The 17471-nt window shown below is 40.5% G+C and overlaps 1 protein-coding gene across 12 annotated transcripts in view; it reads left to right on the top strand.

The window, feature by feature from the left end:
• The window catches only part of Sh3kbp1 (SH3 domain containing kinase binding protein 1), a 351985-nt gene that overhangs the window by 184204 nt on the left and 150310 nt on the right, over positions 1 to 17471 (top strand). For 8 of the 12 annotated variants that reach the window (XM_051141512.1, XM_051141508.1, XM_051141505.1 and 5 more), the window contains 2 exons: positions 3210 to 3284; positions 6873 to 7078. In XM_051141512.1, the coding sequence (XP_050997469.1) occupies positions 3210 to 3284; positions 6873 to 7078 (281 nt within the window). The remainder of the gene's footprint in view (positions 1 to 3209; positions 3285 to 6872; positions 7079 to 17471) is intronic. The other 4 variants (XM_051141514.1, XM_051141510.1, XM_051141513.1 and 1 more) reach the window with 1 other exon arrangement.

Genomic DNA, 17471 nt, shown 5'->3' with positions numbered 1-17471 from the left:
CAGCTTCTCACATAACATCTGGCAAATTTCAAATCTGACTAAAGTTGGGTTTATTCTTTCCAAAACCATAGATGTTGATTAATTAATTGTTCTTTTATCTATAATTATACATATATTCCCATTGACTAAGTGATGTGAAATGGAGCTAATCAGCAAATGTTATAATCACATTATCCTGACTCTGTAGGATTTATTCTGACTTAGTAATAAGTTTTGTATGTGAGTATGGTCCAATTTCAGTATCTATTTTACCTCATATTTTAAATTTATATGAATTGTCCATTTGGAAGGTGGGAAGACAGGAGCATCAGAAATTGAAGGCTGTCCTCAGCTATATAGATAGTCTAAGGCCAGCCTGAGATACATGAGACCCTGACTCAAAAAGCAACCCTATAGCTATAGGAACATCATCAGTTATTTCCCAGAATCATCTGAGGAAGAAAAATGGTATTTTTGTATGTAGCCACAAGTTTCTGTTTGAATTGATGCTCTCATTTTCTCAATTTCTTATTTAAAAGGTTTAGATTGTGATACTTTGGTGACATGTCAAGCTAAGACAAATATGAGAGCTTCTAGGGAACCATGGCAAAGCCTTTCCATGATACCAACATATTTTGAAAAGCTCCATTCTATAGTATAAGTAGACCTGTTTCTTTTTTAGTATTCAGTGGCATTGGGTTTTTTTGTTCTATTGGCACTGAAGACTAGTTAGCTAACAGAATTTCAGGTATTGTCAGATGCTAACATAAGCATATGGTTCTGTGCCTAACTTTAAAAATTCTATATAGACGTGATGACACACACCTTTAATCCCAGCACCCAGGAGGCAGAGGAAGGTGGATCTCTGTGAGTTTGAGACCAGCCTGTTCTACAAAGTTCTAAGATAGCCAAGGCTACACAGAGAAACCTTATCTTGAAAACCTAAAAATAGGATAGATAGACAGGCAGGCAGGCAGACAGACAGACAGACCGTACTGTTTGCTGCCTTCAAGAACTAATACTTAATGGTTATAGTACAATATCCTCCCCCCAGCAAGGGATACACTGTTCATAAGCATGAGCTTTCTGATCACCTATCTCTTGCTCCTCACTCAAGTAAGTACCTGTGAATCTTTACCCAGCTCTAGCCCAGGCTACCTCTCTGATTGCCTTGCTGCCACTGGGCAGGGCGACTTTGCAGATGGACTTGACATATAATGCAGAAGTCAGGACAGTGATCTGTCTCTCACTAGGATTTTCAGAATTGTTCCTGTGGCAGAGCACATGAAAGCTCTGCTGTATATGGACCATCACTGGATTATTGACATTTTTCCTCTTATATCTCCTCTCTGCTGACAATGAGAAGACTTGCTGCTATCCATTTGTAGATGGCCTGTTCTCATATCAGTAGCTATGCTTTAGGACTAATGGCAACCTCCTTGGAATAAAAATATGCTTAAATAAAAGCAAGCTGCTTACTTGTCCTGCTTTTAGCATGGGAGTCCTCAAAAGCTGTGATTCTAAGAAGCAGGTTTGCAAAAACTCTGTTCTTTCCCTAGATTATTCTTATATAGACAGTGTTGTTGTTTTTTTTTTTTTTTCTGAGACATGGTGCTACTTTGTATCCCAAGTCCTGGAACTCAATATGTAATCCAAGCTGGTTCCTAGGACCCTCCTGCCTCAGCTTCCTGTGCAGTAGGGGTTGCTTATGCATACCTCTTGGCCCCACACATAAGCAGTGACTTGAATGCCTAACTTTTTGCTCTAACTGGCTGTGTAGCACATATCTTCACAAGGAAAGAATTACAAATCAGGGCATATTACCATTCCTGTAGCACACGAGAGTGACAATAACCTCATCCATTTATAAGGATCTGGCCATTCATAATTGGTATCATGAATGTGAATTGAAAAGGCATGGAAGCTGGCCTGGTGGGGGTTCCTATTCTGCCGGTGGAAAGTTTGAAGGAGTAAGAGAAGTTGTTCTTTCCCCTTTCAGTTACACTCCCTGTTTCTAAACATAGCTCATGTGTTTGTACCTCTCAACTTACTATGAAAGTATAAGCCTGATGCCTTGTTTTAATAGTTAACCCATGAATTATAACAGAACTTTTTTTTCTTTTAATAGTACATTTATTAGTCGAGATTGCTTTTCAAGTCATTTTACCATATTGTGGTATTGTTTGTGGTGTCTCTCTCTCTCTCTCTCTCTCTCTGTGTGTGTGTGTGTGTGTGTGTGTCTGTGTGTGTGTGTGTGTTGGGAAGGTGGGTGGGTTATGTGTTTATGTAAATTGGAGCAGTACATGCATCTGTGCTCTTATGATCTAGTGATAGTTGGGTTTTAGCTACATGTTCAGTCCTATGATACTGTATCAAAAATATGATATTTGAAACTGGATGAGTCCTATGTCTGTAGTGCTTAAGTCCAGACTCATTATTGACACAGCAAAACCTCAATTAAGATATTTCAAGAAACAGGTTTTTCTGATAGCCTTGGTGCTAAACCAAACCATCCCCCTCATGTTGGTATGTGTGCCACTATTGGTTTCAGGTTTCATTAGTAAAACCTCCTCTGTAGTTTGCTAATATCTTGCCTTGCTTGAAGATACCAAGAACTGACAAATCTACTCATTCATGTTGCAGTGCTTGGGTCAGAGCTAGAGCCTTATGTTTACTTAGGAAATAATCTTACTACTGAGCTACGCCCCCTGCCCAACAAGTTTTCTGAGGAGGATTCCATACACTATTTATAATACTAAGGCTTGATTTTCAGCTTTTACTATGTGGAGCTCTAGAAATAAGTGACAGAGACAGAAGAGGACAGATTTGTTTTATGTGTACATCACATTCTCCAAAGATGTGCTTGCCCAGTTGAGGTAATAGAATAATACTGTGAATGGACTTCTTTCTGGTTAATTGAGGTTTTCCTACTCTTAAGTTAAAATGAGAAATGGCTTCTAGCATAGCATACATGTCAGTCATTTTAGAGGCAAGCACCAAATCTGGTTATTTCTTGCCATTGTGGTTACATGGGGACTTTGGGCTCACTCTGTAGCATTCTTAAACTCTGCCTGATGGTCTTTAATTAATTGCATGGATGAAGCTTCTGTGGAGTCATTGAAGGCAAGTTTAGTTAAAGACTCTTCCTCTTCCTTCTTTTGCCATCATTTGCTCCCCTCTGTCCCCTCTCTTGTTTTTCTCTCCCTTTCTCTTCTCTCCTTCACTGTCAGGAAAGACTACCTTTGAAGGGACAATTCTGTACCGAGCTGCACCTGGAAAGACGGAGGGCCACAGACGCTATTACAGTGAGTGACCTTAACAGCAGGAGATGATCATGAAGATAACATATGGGCACCTGTGGGTTCTCACATAGCTGTGCTTTTTCTAAACTGCCCGTGCTTATGCCAAGTGTCTGTGTGAATCTCTGAACCAAGGACATGGGCTTATTTACCTACAATAAGTATCATTTCCTTGGTGTATACTACGAAAGCAGTCTCACCACCAGCTCCTGGCGCTGTCTTGTTTGCTTTCTGCCTTTCTCGTGTGTGACATGTGTGCATGAACTGTATGTGGGCAGAGATGGAAGCAATGGCCGTTGTCATGGCAGTGGGAAATGGCTTCTGGTGGAAACATGCACCTCTCGTAGTTACTGCTTTTTCCAACTGGGTCATTTGTCATTTGTGTGGTTCAAGGAAAGAAGATTCTGGCATGGAAGTCCATGCCAGATCCAGTGTTTCGCTTTGCTCATGCAGCTAATCACCACACGGCAGACTTCTTTTGGCAGGATGCATTGCAGCCTTTCTTTCGTGTTGTGAAACTAAGGCTGCCAAAAGCTGAAGAAACGAGATGTGCGAATTAAGTTCACGATGCCCTTAGAACAATTCCTGCTACATCATGAGCAACTATACATGTATGTGCCAAATTCAGAGTGATCAAGGACTGATGAGTGCTGAAGCTAGGGTGTCTTGCACCATAGCAGACAGCCACAGGACTGGCAGAAGCAAATTTTAAGAGGTTTCGTTCTATTTTCATCTGGAGGGGCGAACATTGACCACAGTGCATATATACTTATATCCATGAATTATATGCACGCATGTGATGAAAGAGGTTCAGACACAAGCATCAGAACTCTCCTCGAATGGTTGCAATGAAGGTATTTTTCCTTCTGTTTCACTCTGAACTGGTGTACAGTTCCACTGCATATGACTTAGCATGCAGTGCGCTTCTTGTGCTCAATGGAGAGATCTGTCCTTCTGCACCTCCATGTCCTGCCCTGGCCCCACGTTTGGAAGTCGCACCAGTGCCTAATGCCAAAATGCTAAAGTTATTTCCAAACCCTTATACTTTTTTGCACTATCTCATCATGGACCAGTAAAGTGCCCTCATAAACTCTCCCCAACTGACATTCTACTTGGTAGGTTGAACTGCCTGACAATGCCATTTAATATTCTTAGTGCGATATGGGGGCATTTTATGGGAAGATAGCTAACAGATGAACTACCCAGCACACATGAAAGTGAAGTCACTTTTCTTCCCTTCCACAGGGAAAAGAACTAGATTTTTTAGTTATGATATCAATGTGGATATTTAGCTGTATAATTTACATTCTTAAAATGACAGAACCAGGATGCCAGAATTTCTGGAAGAAAACTCTGCCGTGTGTTTCCTTCCCAAGCCATGCTTGTGTGGCTGACTATGCATCTTTCCCCTGTGTAACAGATTCTCACAAGGATTCATATGAAGTTATGAGTAGTCCGAAGGCAGCAAATCTCTACAAGTGGAAACTTGGTGAAATTAGAATGGCAGTGGAGACCAGATTATGATTATGGTTGTGGCTAATGGTGAACCACAGAAGAACTCCCTGAATTCTTCTTTCTGAAGAACTAAAACAGATATACTCTAATCCATTTTCCCTGCTGCCTTCTGGTGGTGGTGGTGGTAGATGGTAGTGGTGGTAGTGGTGGTGGTAGATGGTGGTGGTGGTGATGGGAGGTGACAGTAGGTGATATGGTTTCTTTCTGCTATTTCTTTATTTCACCTCAGTGTTCTTCCCAAGCATGAAAAGAATATGCAAGCCATTTATCACATAGAAAGGATCCATACGGCAAAATAAGAGCATGTTAAAGGGGAAATGACAAAATATTTAGACTCTAAAATTAGTATCTCCAGCATGGGTATTCCCAGAAACAATGAGCAGATAAACACACGAATAGATAGCTAATACAGGGGGTTCGCTATGTTTGCACACTCCAGTCCAGTCCTGTAAAGTGCAGCTGGCCCCCTCCTTATTCTGTCCCCGTTTGACTGCTTACAAAATGCTTTAGTTAATTAAAACATACACCAGTGCCATTCTTCCTCCCCTACCCATTTGGCTTAGAAATACTACATTATGGAAAATGACAGCAACAAAGGAAACAATTGTTCTAAGGCTTTGATTCGGAAAGTTGTTAGCAATCTATAATGACCTTTCTATATTTTACCTGTTTGCATTTAATAGCTTCTCCTTGCTCTGAGATTTCCTCATTTAAATGACGTCAATATTTTATGATATTGTGTGTGTACAATTATTTGGTATTTTGTTCCTATGGAGTAGATAGCCACAGGATGCTAATGTACAGTTAGCCACTAGCAAAAGAAATCTGAGCCGGGCATGGTGGCGCACGCCTTTAATCCCAGTACTCGGGAGGCAGAGGTAGGCGGATCACTGTGAGTTCGAGGCCAGCCTGGTCTACAAAGTGAGTCCAGGATGGCCAAGGCTACACAGAGAAACCCTGTCTCGAAAAACCAAAAAAAAAAAAAAAAAAAAAAAAAAAAAAAAAGAAATCTGATAACATTATTTTACTTTAAGGACATTGTTATGCCCAGGAGATACAGAGTAGATAGTCAGAATCTATCCCACATACTCATCTAGAACCCTAGAGGTATGATTTTTTGACAGAACTTAATATCCTATAAAATATCCTTTGAACCCTGCCCTTTGCTGTCTAATTAATGTCCTGACCAAGAATGTATAGACCCTGAAATTAACTAGACTCAAATAGGCTTTTCCTTTTAGAACCCTGAGTGTGGGCAGAGCCTAGGGACAAGGATCAGGGAAGGTAAATATTAATATTGCCTTGGTAATAGCTCCCTTAGACCTCCCAGCATACAGCAATGAGGGCAGAGGGAGTGTGTCATGTTCCCAGTGTTCTCTTTAGGAGTGGATTCAGCTTTGGGAAGATGATGGTGTTAGAGGAAGAAGGAAGAGCCATTGGGTTGGGATTCTGGCCCTGGGCAGGCAGTTTTCTTGCCATCATTAACACACACCACCATCCTGCTAGGAAACACTGTCTTGATGTCAAATTTGGTTTAACGCTTTCTTAGAGGAACATGCCTGCATGCATTTATTCCTTGTGAAGCCATCCAAAGAGATTTAAGTCTTTGGCAGTCATAGTTTTGTGTGGTTTAATTGCTAAATCGCTTGAATCACTTTGAGCTTTACAGTTTTCCTTTAGGAAATGTTGCTTTCATTTGACATTAATCAGAGAGTTTAGAGGTACAGTATGTGGTACTGACTGAGTCGGAAGGTCCGACATGGGCAAGGAGGCTTGGTATTACACAAGCCATGGGTGAAAAATTTTGGAAAAGAACCATGTGAAATGCTACATATACAGAGAGATCGCCTGAAATTAAAGTTTCTGGAAAGTTATTTTAATTCAGTGCTTAAAAAATGAATGTCTGGGGGTTGGAAGAGCAAACAAAACTCAGGACAGCATGAAACAGCAGACAACGCACCTTGAGACCAGAAGCCCAGCCACATTTTGAGAGATGGCTTCTAGCCAGCTGTGAAGTTCTTTATTGTGACCTCCTGTTGATCTCTGAGTTCTCTCTCTCCTCATCCCCACTATTGACAGGCTTAAGAGAAACCACAGGCTCCGAGAGTGATGGAGGCGACTCAAGCAGTACCAAGTCCGAAGGTGCCAACGGGACAGTGGCAACTGCAGCTATCCAGCCCAAGAAAGTTAAAGGAGTGGGATTTGGAGATATTTTCAAAGACAAGCCAATTAAACTAAGACCAAGGTCGATTGAAGTAGAAAATGACTTCCTGCCGGTAGAAAAGGTACGCTTTGACATTTCTGTTTGATTTCATTGTAATGGGGAATATCTGAAAGTAGGCTGCTGTGGCCTTTGACTGCCAAGGTTTCTGGTGCCTCTGATCAGTGCCTTCCTGGCTCACTGTTTGCTATCCTTCACTTGACTTCCCCTTCTCTGCAGGAATGGCTTCCCTGCTGCCTACTTCTTACTACTCTCTTGTGTCGGTCGGCTTCAATAACGATACCAAAATATGGCTGGAGATAATTAACTTGAGTCTGTGGTAGGACAAAATGGCTTCCCTCATGAGCTGGATAGCAGAGAGGAAGGAGGGTTGGGATCCTAATCATCTCTTTTCCGGGCACGTGGTTAGTGACCTAAGGATCCTCCAGCACGTCTCATATCTCAAAGGTTCTACAGCCTCCTAATAGTACTACCCTGGGGCTCGGGTCTAACACACAGGACTTTGGAGGACATTCAGGATATGTATATTCCCTTTAAAGAACTTGCTTGAGATGAATTTTCAAATGGTTCAGCACTTTTCTATCTCCCTTCCAGAGAAGTGCCCCCACCCCCGATTCCTGGACCCAGCTAAATATATGACCCCTATGCCTCAAAATCTCTCTCTAAGGTTTTGTGCTTGTGTGTGTCAATTGTGTTTATATAGTGGAGAAAAGCAATTGTATGGGTTTTTTCCCCTAAGAGTTAGGGAGAGGCAATTTCAGATTGCTGAAAGGACGTCTTCTGTGTGCATGTGAGCAAATGATGGAGACAGCTTGCTTTCTGACTCCCTGGGTTGCTCCCATCAGGAAGCTAGCTGTTTTCTTCTGCTTCTGGTTCTGGGCTGCTGAGAAGCAGACAGTGTGTTGCTGCTGAGTACGCGGTTGCTATGGCAGCACCCCCAGAGCCATAGCTCTGTGGCTACTGCTGACGTCTACTGTGGTACACTTCTTAGCATCATAGGCTTCCTTAGGAGTTGATAAATACTGTGGAATTTTCCAAATTATAATAAGCTACACTCGTGCTGCGCTTAAGAAATGTTTGTTAATTTGATTTAGTGTTAAGATTTTTTGCTTTGACGCTTGGGCCAGCAGGTTTGGAATAGGGCATTGGCAACATTTCTAACTCATGTCTATCATTGGCTTGTGGTTTTCATTACTCAGTGAGGTCAAAATTTTAGAGGTTGCATCAGCATCTGCAGCTGTAGAACCTGCATTATCCACAAAGCCTCTAGCAACCTTCCCTAGTGCCAGCAAGCATTGGAAACAGCTTTCATGGCATGGAAAGGCATTTTGAACATTTAGTCCTTTCGAGAAAAGGCACGGTAGGAGAAGTTGGAGCATGCTTCACTTAAACTCTTCCTTTGTTGAAGTGTCCCTGAACCAGCTATCAATATGTGATGTTGCCTATGAGCTGAGAACTATGTTATTATTGTCTGAACTTGTAATCACATTTTGTTTCCTATGGCCACATTCAGATTCTATGAAGTAGCTACAAAAAAAGGGGAGTACCTATCTTGAGAAGGAATGATGGATGGAGTTTTTCTCCATTTTATTCAAGTATTTAAAAAGAAAGAATACGACCGTTGACTCAATCAAGGTGACATGATGTGTATGTGTGTGATGTTATTGCTATTAAAAATACTTGTTTTAGCTGATGGCAATATATTGTTATTAATAGTGATATCAGTATCAAACATAATCCTTTTTCTTTCTGTATGTTTTTTTTTGTGTGTGTGTGTTCACACTTGTGCATATGGGGAAGTCTGATGTTGATATGAGGAATCTAACTCTTTTAACTCTACCATATTCATTGGGTCAGAGTTTATCAGTCAACCTCAGAGCTTAAAGATGTAGCACATCTCACTAGGCAGCATGCTCTGTAGATCCAAGGCTAGAGTTACAGGAGGGTGACCACACCCATGCAACCTTTACAAGGGTTCTGGGGATCTGAACCTTTTGCTTGTATGGCAAGCGTTAACTGCTGAGGTATTTCCCTAGTCCCCTTGTGTTTATTCTTGAAATGAGATCTTGCTGTGTGACCTTTGAACTCCTGAACTCAAGCAGCTCCTCAGCCCTACAAGTGCTAAGACTGTAGGTATGTGTGCCTTCATGCCAGCTACTCCTAAGTTTACGTCTTAGCACATTTCTTCCAAGAATGGAATGCCTCTCTATCATTTCTACCTAGACGTGCTCATTCCTGTCAGAGTGTCCAAACCCCAACAACTTCTCCTCCCCCAATTTTCCCCATCTCAGATAAAGGGAGTGCTATCTCTCTTGCTCTCTTTCCCCTTGCGGTTGTGTCTATCGAATTGGTCAGGAAACTTCATCATCTCTGCCAAGCATCTGTCTGTCTGTATCTCATCACCCTAATAGAGCTCTTTGTTTCTTCTCAGTGTTGCACACTATGTACATAGAACAGAATTATTTGTGGAAGGCATTATGTTTCAAAATGTATTAGCATGGTACTTCAGAGACTGCTGGCATCTGTAGAATGGGGAGCTGGCTGGAACGATTAGAATAGGTACATAATTAAACATAAAACACTTGTTCAGTTAAATATTCCTTTGTGAAATAGTGTTAGTGCATTGGTAGTGGTGATATGAAATAATAACTGTCAGAGTTATATACTGTGAAGGGGTGTGTATGAATGTGCATGCACACACACACATGTGTGTATGTGTGCATTCTGAATATTGATTTCTCACAGAGTGAAGCCATGTGCTAGAAGTTTTCTTGGCCCAGTGTGAAGCCTCGAGAGCAAATATACACTCCCCAGCTTGCTTGACTGGCTGCAGACAACATCTTTAACATCTGAAATGATTTAAAACTATCTCTACAGCGGGTAGTTGCATAGATTTATGGAGACATTATGTTATTACACAATCTGGCTGGAGAGCTGATGAATATGATATTGTTTTATTAATGTATAACCTGGTTCTTTCCACTTTTGAGATGGTTTTGTATTCAATATTTATGCTTAAATAAGAAAGTTCTTCTTTAAAATGGGGCTTGCTGCTTTGATTTTGCAGAAGCACAAATTGCATCCTGCATGACAGAATTTGGTATGTGAAGCCAAACATGTCTCCTACTTAGGGCAGAACAGTTGATCTTCTGACATGGATGAATTGCTAATTTGTATGAGGAGAGAGGGAATCTGATGATCATTGATAATTTCAAGTACCATATTTATAATTTCCATTCAACTTTATAAAGTATTAAGACTCAGTTCTCATGATCAGTCCCCCCTCCCTGCCTCCTGTGTGCATGGTGTATTTATGTGTTTGTTGAGGGGTATGGGTATGAGTGTGTGTGCACATGGGGACCAGAAGTCAATATCGAGTGTCTCTTTTGGTCTCTCTATACTACATTTCTCCACAGAGTTCCCTCCTTGAACCTAATACTCACTCATTGACCGGTTTGGCTGGCGGGTAGGCTCCACGTATTTGTCTATTTCTGCTTCCAAGTGCTGGGGTTACAGATGTTTGCTGCCATGTCTGAATTTTAAGTGGCTATCTGAGCTCAGGTCCTCATGCTTGCGAGATAGACATTTTACCAACAGAACCATCTCCCAATATGTAATGTTTAATATTCAATACTCAAAGCTCATGATTATATTACATGTCAGGGGAGGTACTACATAATAGCCCCTTGCCAACCTTGAAAAAAAGAAATAGTGAATCCCGGCTTGATGCTATACACTTTAATCATGGAGACTAAGGCAAGATAATTGAAGGCAAGATAATTGAAAATTCAAGGCCAGCCTGATTTACTTAGACAGTTCCAGTCAACCTAGGCTATATAGAGACTATGTCTCGAAATAACAAATTAGCCCACCAAACCCCAAGAAATAGTGTTATTTTTGTTTCTCTTATTAAGATATAAGGAAGGACTCCATTTAAATATATATTTAATACTACGAAATGGATATACTTGTGAACAATTTGTATAACGTACCGTTTCACCAAAATATTTACAGATGAAATGATGTAGTGAAGACAAGATGAGTGATAAATTAACATTGTGTGTGTTTGTGTGTGTGTGTTTTGGAATAGGGTTTTATGTAGATAAGGTTAAATTCAAACTTTTGTGTAGCCAAAGATGACCTTGTACTTCTGACCCTCCTGCCTTTCCTAAGATTACAGGCATCTAGCTCATGAGTTAATAGTTATTGGAAGCAAGTAATGCATACATAGGAGTTTGATATATGTTCCACTTTGTATCTATTAGAAGCTACATTTATGGGCTGGAGAGATGGCTCAGAGGTTAAGAGCACTCACTGCTCTTCTAGAGGTCCTAAGTTCGATTCCCAGCAACCACAGGGGCCTACAGGCATAGATGCAGGCAGAGCACTATATAATAAATAAATAAATAGAAATTCCATTTAATAGAGAGTACAGGAAAGGAAACTTTTGAAGCAATGTTTCTATTTAAATTAAGCTCAGTAGAAGTGTTAATATATCAGTAGGACCTGGAGAAGTGGCTCAAAAGTTTAGAGTCACTCAGATGATTACTCTGCACTAAACACTCAGGTAAATGGGTGGCAGATGTGATACACTTGTACGTAAGTTGCAGATCTGTGGATGAGGCCCAGTACCTAACTTGGTATGGCTTTCTATACAGAATAGTCCTTGCTTTTGTTGCCAACTTATTCCATGTTTGGACTCTATAGTCATGACTAATCTTGGCTCCCCAGTCATTTGGGAGACAGTCTTTATAGTCTGGTTGGGAAATATATCTTGAAGCATTACATTTTGACAGGTTGGTAATGTGTCGTGTTTCTTGCACAGAAACCTTTCGAGAATCTCTTTTCCCATGCCTTCCTGGTTTAGTTGATTTCTACTAGTGACTTCTGACACCTCTTTCTTGGAAGAATTTAAAATTTTTTTCTACTGTTTTTTATTTGTAACAGTCTCTTTTTCAACTCTCATCATCTTGAAACTCATTTATAGAATTAGAGTCACTCAAATGAATGCCTTTATGATGTCAATATTGAAGCATTTGTCTGTGGCAGAGAATTAAAATGTAAATTGTATGTAAATGGGAATTACAAATCAATTATTTCAATCAGCTAAATTGCAGTTAAGAGAATTTTAATATTTTCATTCATATTTCTGGTAGTCTTTTTATCCATTCTAGTAAAAAAAATTCTTTAACCTTTATAGTAGAACTAAACCATAGAAGTATCAGATGACAGTCTTAGCTGGATAAAGTGTTACATCCCTATATTCCCAGCACACTAGAGGCTGAGGCAGAGGACCAATTCAAGGCCAACTTGGTCTATATAGTTTTGAAGCTATCCAGTGCTACATAGCAAGATCATATCTCAAGGATACAAACAAAATAATGATTTCTGTTACAAATAAGAGATCTGGAGTCAAAAATATTGCTCACTGGGTTAAAGCACTTAAGTTTGATTCGCAGGACCCACAAAGTGGAAGGGAAAAACTCACTCCTGCAAGCTGTCCCTTGCTGCTATGGCACATGCTCATACATACTATTCTCTATATCTCTCTAAATCTCCAGATCACTATCACTCTAGATGAAAACTTTTGAAAATAAGAAATCTCTATGCTTGTTATTTTACTATTGCTGTGGTAAGAGACCACAAAAGAGTCTATGTAGAGCTTAAAGTTAAGAAGGAAAATCCATTACCATCATGGTGGGGAGGACAGCGATCAGGCAGGCATGGTGCTGGAGTAGTAGCTGAGAGCTTTCATTTTGATCTGCAAGCAGGAGGCAGAGAGAGCTAATTCAATAAGGTGTGGAAGCCTCAAAGCCTATGCCCAGTGACATAATCCCTTCCAACAAGGCCACACCTCCTAATCCTCCCTAACTAGTTCCACTAACTAGGGAGCAAGTATTCAAATATATGAGTCATTAAGGGCTGCTTTCATTTCAAATCACCATAATCTCCAATCCTTTGAAAAGAAATAAGCTCTGGTGAGCCCCAGGAGCCATTATTCTTTGACTAATAAATCACAACTGCATAACATTAAAAAATCATCTAAGACTGAGCTTATTGAATATGACTCAGTTGGATGGAAAGATACGATTATATGACATCTTTGGGGTAATTGGAAACTCCATGGCTTTCACTGAACAGATGGTATTATGATGCTCCCTGGTTAAATGAAGCATATGAGACTTTTAGACTTCAGTTTATTTATTCCCATTGTATCCATGTTTCCTTGTCTAGGAAAAGGAGGAGGAGGGTTGGTAGGAATGGGAAACAGTGTTAAAGGTTTTTTAAAGTATTATTTTAAAGTGGGTGTGTGAGTGTGTGTGTCTGGGTGTGTGTGTGTGTGTGTGTGTGTGTATGTACATACGCAAGCAAGCCATGTGCCTCATGTGAGTGCAGTTGCCCTTGGAAGTCAGGAGAGGGCATCAGATCTTCTGGAGTTGGAGTTACAAGCAGTTGTAAGCTGCCTGGTATAGGAGCTAGGCATAAAGCTCTGGTCTTCTGGAAGAGAAATAGGCGCTCTTCAGTACTGAGCCATCTCTCCGTCCCCAAGGGTTACTTTTTGACATGTTGGATGCTTTGTGCTGTTTATGTATGCTTGGCATGCACTTTGTGAAACACTCAGCGTAGTGTATTTTCTAAGAAATATTTAACTGCAGCCAGATCATCACCAAGCATGCAGAAAACCCAGGGGCTGATCCTCAGCACTGCAAAAACCAGGTGTGCTCCTACAGGGTTGTAATCCAACTACTTGGAGGTGGAGGTCATAGGATTCACAGTTCAAGATTACCCTCAGCTACATAGTGAGTTGGAAGCCAGCTCAAGGCTGTGTGAAATCCTATCACAAAAACACCAAAAAAAAAAAAAAAAAAAAAAAAAAAAGCTGTTTTTAGGAGTACCAGTAGTTATCAAACAGTCAGGACAGATAGGGTAGGCTCAAATCCCAACTCTGCCTCCTTAGGAGGCATGTTAGTCACTCAGTGATTTATGTTCCTCATCTTTAAAATTAGAATAACAGGATGATCTGTCACTCACAACTATTGTGAGGATTAAGTAATATGTACAATGATTACAAATGTGCTTGTCTGATAATAAGCACTTAGTTAAAGTTCTTTTTACTAGAAAGGAACAGTTATTAATACCAATACCATTTTTAGGACAATTGCTGAACACACACACACACAGATATATATATATATATATATATATATATATATATATATATATATATATATATATAGAGAGAGAGAGAGAGAGAGAGAGAGAATGTTTTCATGTAGTATGTAAATTCATATGGCAGAACTTGACATCAGGCATCTTCCTCAGTCATTCTCCATCTTAGTTTAAAGCAGAGTCTCACTGTGTAGCTCTGGCTGCTTTAGAACTATGTAGACCAGACTGACTCCCAACTCACAGAGATCTGCTTGCCTCTGTTTCCCATGTGCTTGGGGTTAAAGACATGTGCTTCCTTGCCTGGCTTCCACCTTAGGTTTTGGGACAGGATCTCTCTCTCATTGAACCCGAAGCTCATCAATTTGACTAGTCTGGCTGGCCAGTGACTTCCAAGGATCTGTCTGTCTGCACTTCCCCAGCATCAAGATTACAGGTTTCCCCTGGTGTGCCTGGGTCTACCTGAGTCCTAGGAAATCATCATGTTTTCATGACAAACATGTTACCAACTGAGCCATCTCTCCAGCCTGAATTTCTTTAACTTTTGATTATGGGAGAGTTGAAACTCTCAAGAAGTAGACTCAAATTTTCAAATTTGGCTATATTTGTGTCATATTACCTAGTCTTTTTTTTTTTTTTTTTTAGATTTATTTATTATGTATACAATGCTCTGCCTGCATGTACACCTGCAGGCCAGAAGAGGGCATCAGATCACACTATAGATGGTTGTGAGCCACCTTGTGGTTGCTGGAAATTGAACTCAGGACTTCTAGAAGAGCAGTCAGTGCTCTTAACCTCTGAGCCCACCCGCTCCCCGCCCCCCCCCCGCCCCCCCCCCGTATTACCGACTCTTAAATGTCAGCCACTAGAAAGTGAAAATCAGGACAAGCATGGTGGCGCATGCCTTTAATCCCAGCACTCAGGAAGCAGAAGCAGGCAGATTGCTGAGTTCGAGTCCAACCTGGTCGACAAAGTGAGTCTAGGACAGCCAGTGCTACAAGAGAAACCCTGTCTCAGAGGAAAAAAAAAAAAAAAAAAGAAAAGAAAAGAAAGTGAGTGCCAGAATTTGGGACCTTGTCTGCATTAGTTTACAATTCCTTGAGAAAATTGTTAAAACTACTACGTATCATTGGTCTTCAGTAAATGTTTGTGAACTGGATAAGTGAAGACTGTGTTTTGTCTTTATCCAGTTAAAATTATAAAGGAAAACTCATTGTGTTTCTGTGTGGTCTAGGGGAAAATTGCATTTTCCATTTATTCATTAATTGCCTCACTTAATTCATTTAATGAAGCATTGGCAAATTCCTTGCACAGATCATCAGTGGCATGCTGAGATTTCTCTGTAAATGAATGAATGGGTGACAATCCACATCAGAAAAGATTAGCTTGGTGGTATGTCTAGATGAGTGGTTCTCAACCTGTGAGTTTTGACTCCTTTGGGGTCATATATCAGATATCCTGCATATCAGACATTTATATTACCATTCATAGCAGTAGCAAAATTACAGTGATGAAGATTTAGTAAAAATAATTTTATGTTTCAGGGTCATGACAACATGAGGAACTGTATGAAAGGTTACAACATTAGGAAGGCTGAGAACCACTGGCCTAGATGCTGTGTTTACATATTAAATGCAGAGTCTCTTTGCTTGTTTGTTCGCCTGGATTGATTCAGAGTCAAGAACGTCTAATCATACCTTGGCTCAGTCATTATTTCTATGCTTCTCATCTAATGCCATGGATTATCCCCAAACTTTGTATTTATGTTTTGTTTGAGACAAATTATCATAGACCCTAGCCTGATTTTTTAACCCACTATGTAGGTGAAGATGATAATGATCCTTGTTTCTGCCTTCCACGTTCTGGGATTGCAGGCATATACCTCCGTGCCTGCATAGATTGTCCCTTGATCTGACACACTTGTATCTATAAAAGTCCATATAAGGCAGCGACAAGGACTTGCAGACGTGTGTCCACAGTATCAGGTGAGAATCAAGTGGAAGGAAATTTCCTGGGATGCTGAAAAGTAAGGGAGTATCCAAAGATATTTTCAAGGAAGGTGATAACTGAGCAGAGTGTTCAAAGTACCATTAGTATGTGTGTGGATATGGAGAAAACATGATTGCATTGAAGGGGCAAGTGGATAGGTTGGGCCGGAGCTCAGGGACTATCATGTGGTAATGATGGTGTAGGTAGTTGGAAGAGAGTGCTGCCTCTTTCCACAAGACTTTGTCAGTCTGCTTATAGGCTACACTTTCTGTAGGTGGGCTGGCACATTGGTGGAGGAGTTCAACTGCACAGCAGCATGCTTTGCATTTTAGAGAGATAACTAGGGAGGTGCCTGAGAATGTGGACTAGAGATTGAAGAGGAAGTAGCTGGGAGAGTTGCCAGTCCAGGGCTCTGTGGTTGATGACTAATTGGCCAGGCACCAGGAACTTCTAGTAGCTCCTGGAAAGGGGCAGATGGGCCCACCTCATGCACACTCTTTAAGCCAGGCAGCCATTGCCTCAGTTGGCAGCAGAGCTGACAGAAGAGCCAAATTTTCTTTCAAAGAAAATTGTTCTGTGTGTTTGGGGAACTAAAAAGCCAAGAGTCAGCATTCTGTTATCTTTGTTCAGAGATGAGCTAGCCATAGAGAAAAATAAATAAATTAGGAGGGCATTGTTTAAATACATTTTCATTTGTGTACACATACACATAATTGTGTATATGTATATATAACCCTATGCATTTTGTTTATATGTGCATGGATAGTCAACAAATTTATTTCCGAATGAGTTTTTTTTTTCTTTTGAAACAGGCTCTCATGTTGCCCAGGCTAGATTCAAACTCACTATGCAGTCCAGGCTAGCCTTGAACACCTATAATCCTTCTGCCTCACTGTCCAAATGCTGAGACTGTAGGTGTGTGGTGCTGTACACACTTGTCCTAATTAGCGTTTATCTATCTATCTATCTGGATTATTTGAGACTGCACAACTTTTAACTTCTTGGTCTTCTAATTAGTTTTTAAGTTAGTTCTTCATGTGGAATAATTTTAGACTTACAGACAGGTGGTAAAGTAATACCAGAAGTTCTTCATACCCCATACAGAGCTTCCACAATTGTTAACAGCATATATTCATATTGTATGTGTTGCAGTGTGTGAGGCAATGTCACTTTGTGATTATTAATTAAAGCCCAACTTTTACTCAGATACCCTAAGTTTTTATCCATTTGTCCTTTTTCTTTAATTCTAGGGTGTCACTCAGGATACTGCCTTATATTTAGTCACCATGACTCCTTAGCTT

This window comes from Acomys russatus, chromosome X (genome assembly GCF_903995435.1).
Source record: "Acomys russatus chromosome X, mAcoRus1.1, whole genome shotgun sequence".
Classification (NCBI taxonomy): Eukaryota; Metazoa; Chordata; class Mammalia; order Rodentia; family Muridae; genus Acomys; species Acomys russatus.
Note: the sequence above shows the minus strand (reverse complement) of the source record. Positions and strands in the feature narration are given on the sequence as shown.